This window comes from Aptenodytes forsteri, unplaced genomic scaffold, assembly GCF_000699145.1.
Source record: "Aptenodytes forsteri isolate BGI_AS27 unplaced genomic scaffold, ASM69914v1 Scaffold8, whole genome shotgun sequence".
NCBI lineage: Eukaryota > Metazoa > Chordata > Aves > Sphenisciformes > Spheniscidae > Aptenodytes > Aptenodytes forsteri.
The window spans coordinates 6,325,543-6,335,111 of record NW_008796218.1 but is presented as its reverse complement, the minus strand read 5'-3'; the positions used below and the strand labels follow the sequence as shown (position 1 = coordinate 6,335,111).

Below are 9,569 nucleotides of genomic sequence, written 5' to 3'. Positions count from 1 at the left end.
CTGTCTGCGCCAGCCCCCAGTTTCTGCGCCAACCTTAAGTCTGTAGCAATTTATGTAGTTTTGACGTGGTGCCCGGGGACGCCGTCACGCAAAACTCCAAGTGGCAGCTACGTATGCGCTGAGAAGGCCTTGCTGGAGCTGAAGCTGCTGTTCCTGTGGGTGCCTGGGCTGGGGTCGGGGTCTGCCCCGCCCCTCGCCTCATCTTCGGCGCGGTGCTCCGCGCCAGAGAGAGTGGGCTCTTCTCACTGTTCCTATCGTGGCTCTGCCGGCTCCTGCTGCCTCACCTGCGCTGAGTGTCTGCAGACACTCTGCTGTTGGTCCTTCTGGGTTAATATTTGGGACTATAATCTTAGCGTCTCTGTGACTGACTGAGAACATCGTGTCTCCTCATAGTAAAAGTCTTTCTTCTTGTCAGAGACCCACGTGTCTGAATTTTCTCCTTTTTAAAGATAATCGGCTATGTGACTTTTCTGTGGCGAGACCAGAAGTAACTTGGTATATAGTGCAGTCAAGGTTTTCCAACTAACCTGTACCCACTTAGTGTTACTCTGACTTGATTGATCAGTGTAGAAGTTTATTGCCATTGCTTCTTAAGACATTATTTTGTAATGCTGTTAGGAATTGCCTTGAACTTTAGATAAGCCCTGTTTATTCTCTGTCTCTTATTATTTCCTCAAATAAGTTACTCTGATTTGGGTTTGAGAATGCTTTCATCTGTAACCCCTTGCTGACCATCTCTGTTCTCTCCATAGGGTTTCTATTCTTGTGCAATTTGGGAAATGAATGAATTATCCTGTTTTAATATACTACACAAAGGGATCTTTTTCTGAAATTCCATTTTTCCCAGTAGTGATCTAAATGTTAATTTTGGGTGATACTTCTTTCTCACTGTCCGTAACTGTTAATTTTTCTCACTTCTTTCTGCAGTGCCTGTTGTTGCTTATGCAAATGTTAATTTGTTTCTCTAAAACTTGCTTTTACAAGTTTCCGTAATTTTTCACATTTACTTTGCCTTCGTTTGGAATTCCAGTTTTTTACCTCTTTTTCCACCTCACAATATCCTGCTGCTGTTTAAGACAAAGGAACCTGAGGTTGTACTAGTCCCTCTAGTAGTTTTCCTTACAAAGTTGTTTCTCTTGTGGCCAGGGAGGACAGAATTACCCACAGAGGTTTCTTTGCCAGCCTCCATTTGGGGTTAATCTTCTTTCATTAGTTTTAAACTCGTCACTGTGTCTGTTATACAGCTGTCCTCATAAGTTGAATAGTTGAGTATACCAACATCAGTAACTTCTGAACGTGTGTTTTTTCTTAAAAAGAAGAGTGAGCTTAAACTCTAGATTTTTCTCATGAAGAATGCATTTGCTGTCTAAAATAATAGTGCTACTTGACAAATTGCTCTGCTTGCTTAGTAGTTTTGAAGGGTTGTTCTTAAACTTGAAGGAAATCCTGAGTAAGACTATTCAAAGATACTTGCAAGTAGTTTGTGTTAAATATTTCACATAGTATGTGAAGAGTGCTTTCTGTATCCTGTTATGGTTACTGATGAGAATTTGTTCTAAGCATGTTGTTTACTTTACAGAATTCTGAGGATGTCCGATGTAAATGCATCTGCCCTCCTTACAAAGACCATTCGGGCCATATTTACAACAAAAATGTTTCACAGAAAGACTGGTGAGTGTGTGTGGCATAAAAAAATTATAATGAGTCTTACTGGTTAAAGACTTGTTCCATAGTGAATGTATGTGAGTCTCCTATGGTGGTGCCAGGAGAAATTACATCTCCTGCATAATTTACTGGAACTTTTCTTTTAAAAGTACTCCAGAATTCAGCTCTAGCAAGGGACAAGGCTTGAAATCCATTGGTTTTGCCCTGTCTTCTGTTTTGGTTTGCTTGCTTCCATGTTTAGTTATTTATTTAGACTTGGAAGTAGTAGAAGGGAAGAGGGTGTTGTAATTCAGTGATTTGAAATGGCGTAAAGGCAAGGGAGCACAGCCACGGAACTAGGACTCGGGAGGATTGTCTCCTCTTTCTCCACTCCTGAAACCCGTCCTATCATTTAGAGACTATTGGTTCTGGATATTTCTGTTCCTCAGAATGGCAGCTAGAGAGTGCAGTTATGTGACATGGCCTGAGCCATCTAACAACACATTTTTTCAGAGAGAGAGAGAGGTCTTATATCTCTGTGTCCCAGCAACATGCTCTATTGTATTGTTTAGACCAGCTGTGGCATTTGTCAGACTCCTCTCCAAGCTGAGGACTGATGTGCATGGCCAGGGATGAGGGGTTGGGGAAGAAAGGGAGATGACAGTGGTTTGTTACATTGGTATAGCTCCCTTGTGTATTTTCACCTTGAGTATCATTGTCTATGTGAATCGTACAAATAAAACACCATGGTTTAGAGCTGTGTTGATGTTGGAAGTGCTCAGAGATTCTTGGGTCAACCTATAAAAACGTGACATACTTCTTGATGTATTGACTCTTCTTCAGTTATGTTAAGAATTTATAAAAGACTTTTCAGTCTGACAAGTAGCAGCAGCTTGGCATCTTGATTATGAAAATTTCATGCCCCTGAGTAGGCCCACAAAAATAATTACAGGAATAAAATTAGTGATACAGATATGTGTAGAGCTGTGCCTTGACTTAGTAAATTACTTACAGAACTGTGAGAAACAACACTGTAAATTTCAATCTAAACTAATAAACATAAAATGCACTGTCCAGTTGAAATTAACTTAACAACATTAGTCCTACTCTGACAAATTATGTTACAGCGATGAAACATACTGGGAGAATTCCAGCTGCAGCAGACACTTCAGAGTAGCAGTGTTACTGGTTTTATTGTTCATTACCGCTCTGCAAATGAAAATGGATTTTTTTTCAGTGGGTACTGCTTAGCGTGTGCCTTGCTAGCTGAAAAGACCCTGTTTCCCTTTAAATCAATATTGGTACTGATTGAAGGAAAAATTATCTTTGAAGGCTTGCCTAATTGTATGGTGAGAGATACTGATGCATACAGAATCTCAAAAATCTATTTTCCTATCTTAAATCTCTTTTTGTTGAGTAATTTCTTAAGTGACCATCTGGGAACATTTTATGGCTTTGGTCTCCTGTTTGAGATGTCGTCTTGCCACTTCTAAAAGGCTTGATTGCTAGTTTATATGCAATAAAATCGACAAATTTAGTGCCATACTTTGGCTTCTGCGTCAGTGCAAGTGACTTGTTATTGAATAGAACTGGCTGATGTGCACCATCCTTTAGGTATTTAGGTCAGTTACTTGTGAGACAGGAGCCAGATCAATTTTTAGTGTCTTTATGAATTATGTACAGTATAATGACCACTTACTGCTGGCTTGTCCAGACATAAAATGAAAATTTAATTTTTAATGTTGAACCTGTAATGTGCATCATGATACTCTTATTTAGAAGCTTCGCTTCTTTCACTTGGAGTGGTTTGTTCTTTGGCTTCAGACTGGCAAACAGCACATTATGCTAACATCAATATGGGCTGGGGTGCTTTGACACCAATAAAAGCATTCACCCTTCTGGACTCAGGTGTGGAACTATCGCAGGCAATCCCATCCTGATGGGCAATGCGCTAGGCAGGCATAGTGATGCCTAAGCACCTGCAGGGTTAAATAACCCACTTGGAAAGTGTTGGTGTTTGTATTTTGTACTTTGAAAGTATTGGTGTACAGAGGCCGACTGCAGTGGTAGTCATGGACGTGGAGGGAGGGAGGACACCCTGTCTACAAGCTGAATGAACTGGAAATCTGCCTGTGCAGAAGCTGCCCTTCTGACTAGCCTAGCTTGCCTTGGAAGGACTGCTTCCTTGGTGCTGTTACTGTGGGCGCAAGGGCAAAGGTGGTAATGTAGAGGCAATTGAGTGGGAGAATCCTTTAGAAAGGGATCAGCCTTTTCTACGTTTTCCTCTAAAATTGCCATGGAATTGCAGTCCAAGGAAACACACAATCAAAATTCTAAGGTTCTGGTAGATTTTACACTTCCTAGCAACTTGAAACGCTGAACTGGAGGAAAAAAAAATGCTGATATTAATATTTGATATATTCATGTTAACAGACTTACTATGGTACTTAAGCAACATACAAGCTTTCTACTATACTTGTGCAGCATATTGATGCAAGCTTTCAATCATATGAACAGAAATTGTGTATATTATAACTTGCATGTATTTTTGATTTTGTAGCTTGAATGCTGCACTCCTCCACAGAGGAGAATGTAATTCTACTTTCAAATAAATGAGAAAAATAAGCCTTCCACTCCCCTCCAGTGGATGTGACTTGACACTCAATAGTTTTAGTTAGAAGAAGAAATACAAAGAAAACGGAAGAGATGAGTTGGTGTCTGGCCATGTGTTTGCAGCGTTGTAATCTAGTCCAGCAGAGTGTTGAATGCTAGGCTGCTGCTGTCACTTCAGGTGTTTAGTTTCATTACCTGCTTCTGACTGTGCTAATGTTGAGTTAACCAGGATAAAGGCGAAACATGATTTTTGTTCTGTCAGTGCTCTGCAGGGACCTTGGGATGTGAACTCTGAACAGCCAACCTGAGTCAGCAAAAAGACCAAAATTACAAAAGTTATTGGTGGAAGCAGTTGTCTCATGGCAGCTGGATTTTAGTGCTGTGGTATAGAGTGCCCATAAGATTGTCAACCATGCTTTTTGGCATGGGACTGACTTATATTTTGTAATCTTTTAAGTCAAATGATGCTTTAGCATCCGGGTCCAGTGCTGAAAACTGAATGCTATTTATTCAGTATCTTGTTGCTTAGAGAAACAGCCCATCTGATGACTTCTTTTTCTTCAATGCCTGTAACTTGTGATGGCAAGAAAAAAGAACTTCTGTTCATGAACACCAGAGAGAGGTTAATTTCCCTTCAGATAGTGGAAGGATAGAATAAGGCTCTTTTGAGTATGATGAAGAAAGAAGTGTATAGGTGGAGTTTACTTTCATCCGTGATGTCAGTGTCAAATGATGCATTCATGCTGGGATTCAAATCCTTGAACTTGGTATGCTAACAGCTTTAATACTTTCACTGAAAAATGAAAACATTGTTTTGAGTTAGAAAGATCTTAAAACTTGTTTAGCACCTTGTCAATAGCTGAATTTCTTGTTTAAGTAAAGTAATTGTGGATTTTTTTTTTTAAATCTTGGCTACCTATAATTTAGAACAGCTGAACTTAAGCAAAGGTTAATGACCCTCAGCTCATGCAGCTGGGGTCTGCATGCATAGTGGAACAGGTAAGCTAAAACCAGCTCAAAACTGACCGAGCAGTTTCTGTCTTTCTTCAGTGATTGTCTTCATGTGGTTGAGCCTATGCCTGTCCCTGGACCTGATGTAGAAGCATACTGTTTACGTTGTGAGTGCAAATACGAAGAGAGAAGCTCTGTCACAATTAAGGTAAACAATGTAATTCTGTTGGCATATATCAAATACTTCAACTGATTAGTAGATGTGTCTGTCTTTTAGAGAAATATTCTTTTTAAAGGGAAAATTTTTTTAAAGCAGACTAAGATTTAACTTTTTTCATGGTAGTAGCTCACAATTTATCTTGAGTAGTAACAGTAGTATCAAGCTATAGCTGAAGGAGCGGGCTTGAGATCGTTTATTGAAGATCTCCGCTTCTGAGATTAAGCTTTACACCTTGCTGAAATTCTGAGTGTTCTAGGGCATTTTGTCAAACTTTGGACTTTGTTTTCGTTATTATTTTAGAGGGCCTCTCATTATTCAGCTGTCTTACTTGCTTACTATAAATTTTCTTTGTATGTTGGCAAGCTAAGAAGACCAAAATTGTCCATGTTTGCTCTAACACGATTTCTATATTCTTCGCATTCTTATCCTATTGGAGCCATTGAACCCTAGGCTGGGGTAAATAGACTGTGTAGTGCATCTTTTCTTCTTTTATAACACAGACTCCTTTTTTTGGTCTTTTAGACCAAAGTTCGGTATTTCTTTCTGCCTTCCCATTTTTCTTAGTGACTGTTTGAATGCAGATCTATGCTAGAGAATGGAGACCATGCAGGAACCCCCAAATTCCTTACCCCAGTTTAATGGCCAAACTGAACAGTTGTCTTGGTTGAGGTGAGATTTATAACACCAAGTTGTTTTAAGAAGGATGGCGTAAGATTTTTAGCAAGGCCTCACTAAGAGAAACTGTTTCAAGTTAACACCTGTCTGCCCCAAACCCTTTTAATACCTAGGTCGTAGTTTGGTGTTTTTTCTCTGTTCGTGGGTTTTAAGTCATCTGGTGACACTACCAAAGAGTGACAGGCTCATCACAAACTTTGCGTGTATTCTTCTTTTGGTCCTTGCTGCCTGCTGAGAGATTGTGGGGGGAATGTCACAATTCTGGCATAAGCTGTGCTTGCATTGTGTAGGTTACAATCATCATATACCTGTCTATTTTGGGCCTACTTCTTCTGTACATGGTGTACCTTACACTGGTGGAACCTATACTGAAGAGACGTCTCTTTGGACATTCACAGCTCATACAAAGTGATGAAGACATTGGGGTGAGTTTACCAGAGTTCTTGTGTACTTGGGTTAACATAAAGGTTGGGATGGTTAGTTGTTAAATAACTATTTTGGATGAGCAGCTTTTTTTGCCGGGCAGTGTAAATGCTTTTCCTGAACAGAAAGGAAAAGAAAGCTGTGTGATGACTTCTGTGAAGCCACTCTTTCATTTTTCACTGGGCTAGAAAGTAGTAAGATGAGGACTGCTTCAGTTATCCCAGCTCTAGACACAGATTATTTTCTCAGAGAAGAAACGGAGTAGGAATGGAGGTAAGCATATATAGGAGGTACAACTTCTTAAGTGTTAATGATCCATACAGTCTTGCTAGTGATCACATTTATGCAAATGGCTTACTGCTTAGATTTCTCTCTACAAAAAGAAAGTAGAGGGGTTGCATCTTCTATTGCTCCAGTTTGAATTTGTTGATGCTAAAAATTCAAGAAGAAATTATTATAATGAAGAAAAATAGTGATGGATGCTGAAATAATTTCTTAGTATTACAGCTAGAAACCAGAATGTGACCATATATGAAACTAGTATATTCCAACAGATCAGAACAGCCTTTTTTTGGGAGGAAAAGGGGAGCAGTCCATTAGTGACTTGGTTTCCTGTCATCACTGGCCTTTCCAATCTCCAACACAGTGTTTTTGACTTCTAATAAAAATGGAACAAAATTGTTTTCAGTACCATTACAAGAAGGGGATGTAAGACCTTATGAAACCTTGTATTGGAAAGAGTGAGACACTTAGTACCTGATCAGTGTGGATAAGGAATACTGGCTGGTGGGAGTAGGTCATCTGTGTATTGAAGGGGGACTTAGAATTGTGTAAAAATATGGACTATGGCTTTGCATCTGATGAATCTGTGTGCATCTGAACCTGATGAATCTGCATGCCTGGGACAAGTATCGCCATAAAGTACTGTGAGGGAGGGTTTTCTGAAATGGCAGCTGGGTTGGTGGTAAAGTGTCAGTGTTGAACCACACAAACTGAGAAAATTCTGAAGTCTCAGCATCAATGTACTTTCTGTATTGAGCCCTCAAGCAGCACCACTTTTACTGATAAAGTACGCTTCATGTGTTGCATAACCTTAGAAAGAATTTCTGAAACCAAACCCAGAGTATGAAACGGGAAGATTGCCGTCTGCTTAACCTAAGCCTTTCAGCAGACATGAGCACTTTATTGCTGTTGAAGTAAATGGGAGCTAGTCAAAAAGACTTACAACATTTATTAGTGTCTTACGATAGAATTGTTAAGAATATTTTCATCGTTCCTTCAAATAAATAGGGAATTAATAGGAGGAGATAAATAAGTTTGTTCTTGGTGAAACAAGATTATGATGGCAACACTTTTTAAAATCCGTTTAAAAGCCCTGTAGTTCTGACTGCCTGTTGCTTCACTGGCTTCATAGATCTGAAGGTATCAAAACCAGTAAAAGCTATGCTCTGTTATGCTGTGTATCTCTGGATTTTAATGTGAGTTGCACTCAGTTTCTCCAGGTTGTTTTTGTTTTTGGAGTGACAACTGTCATTGCTAGTAAACTGAGGAAAAGCATATTCTTTAGTTCTACCATTTTTTTCATCTACAGTGGCCACATCAGCCATCTTGACTTAAAAAGGTATTTCTGTGCTGCAGTGGGGGATATTATGTATTCAAAATCAAGCATTTTCCTAGATAATAGCTTTTATCAGCTGTGCCTTCTTTATTTACCTTGATTTCACAACAAAAATATGTGGTTGTTACGCAAGTTTGAGCTAACATTGTCTGACAAGAGGTATACTAATGCTATTATGTCCTACTGTTTCTGCACTTCCTTGTGTATTACATGGAGACATATTCCAAATGTCTTTGTATTGACGTCTTAAGGTTTTCCCAGTCACTTCTAGGAGGATATTGGGGTGGGGTTTTTTGGAAAGGAGGGATTTGAATGACCCTTTTTCTGTCTGCATTCTTAGAGCAAATTGGGCAGATTCCTACTTGAATTAAGTGAACTTGTGCTGTATGCTGTACCTCAGACAAATTATTTTTATTTTGTACCTCAGATAAATTATATTCATACCTCCAAATCTGGGTTAGAATCTTCTGATTGTAGGTGGAAAAAATGAAATAAGTCCTGTGGCAGAGCTCCGGTTAACTGCAGAATGAGTTTACCTTAAAATCTGGATCCATCTTAACCGATTTCATGTTTTGCTGTAAACTGTTACTGTGACCATTACCTGTGCTTGTGGAGTCACTAGTGCTTGTAACTGCAGTAGTGCTTGGAACAAAAAGCGCTTCAGGTCCTTGCTTAGTTCATGTTGCTCCTTTCCTGTTTATCCTCCTTCTGTGACAGTGAATGAGAAATAATTTAAGGTCCCTCATGACTTATCCCCATCCTTGCCTTCCCTCTTGCAAGTTCTTGAGGTATTGATCCTTGTCACACTTTGGAAATACTGTGTGCATCGATTTTTGTTGCTGAATTTCAAGCCAGTATGTTTGCTCTTTCTCGTTGCCTATTGATGGCAGTGGCAACTGATGAATGTAAGCCACTTCCATAGACCTCTTTCCTCTTAAATTCTTTTTTCCCCTTGTTGTCTACGTAGAAATTGACAGTACCTAGCCTTTGAGCTGAGGTGGTTGTTTATCAGGAAAGCCAGTACCATCTAGCTTGTCCTGCACTCTCCCTTCCACCGTCTATTTTATGGTACAAATGTGTTGCTATTGTGATTTTGTTTCCCTGTGAATGAAGTGATTTGTCACCTGTTAACTGCCCATTCTAGGTATATCCAACTGCATAATTTTTTATGGTGAGATTATAGCTCTTTGGGTCAGAGATTGTCTCTTATTCTCTATGAGCAAATTTCTTAGCCCAGTGAGGCTCATGTGTGGCTTTGAGACTTCTAGGCATCACTTCAATAGGTATCATTAATGATAATCTCTGTACTACTAAGAATTATCATTGAGCCACTCTACACAGTCATGTCACAAATAAAGTATCCATTAATGTAAATGTCTTCAGAAGTGTTGGGGGGGGGGGGGGGGAGAATTTAAGGGGGAAGAA

General features: G+C 39.5%; 1 protein-coding gene across 1 annotated transcript in view; it reads left to right on the top strand.

Annotated features, from left to right (window-relative positions):
- The first annotated feature begins 465 nt into the window (after window positions 1–465).
- Window positions 466–9,569, top strand: part of TMEM9B (TMEM9 domain family member B) — an 11,256-nt gene continuing 2,152 nt past the window's right edge. Inside the window, exons 1-4 of the mRNA XM_009288804.2 lie at window positions 466–495; window positions 1,580–1,671; window positions 5,308–5,416; window positions 6,394–6,528. Of these exons, the coding sequence (XP_009287079.1) occupies window positions 5,333–5,416; window positions 6,394–6,528 (219 nt within the window). The 5' untranslated portion in view covers window positions 466–495; window positions 1,580–1,671; window positions 5,308–5,332. The remainder of the gene's footprint in view (window positions 496–1,579; window positions 1,672–5,307; window positions 5,417–6,393; window positions 6,529–9,569) is intronic.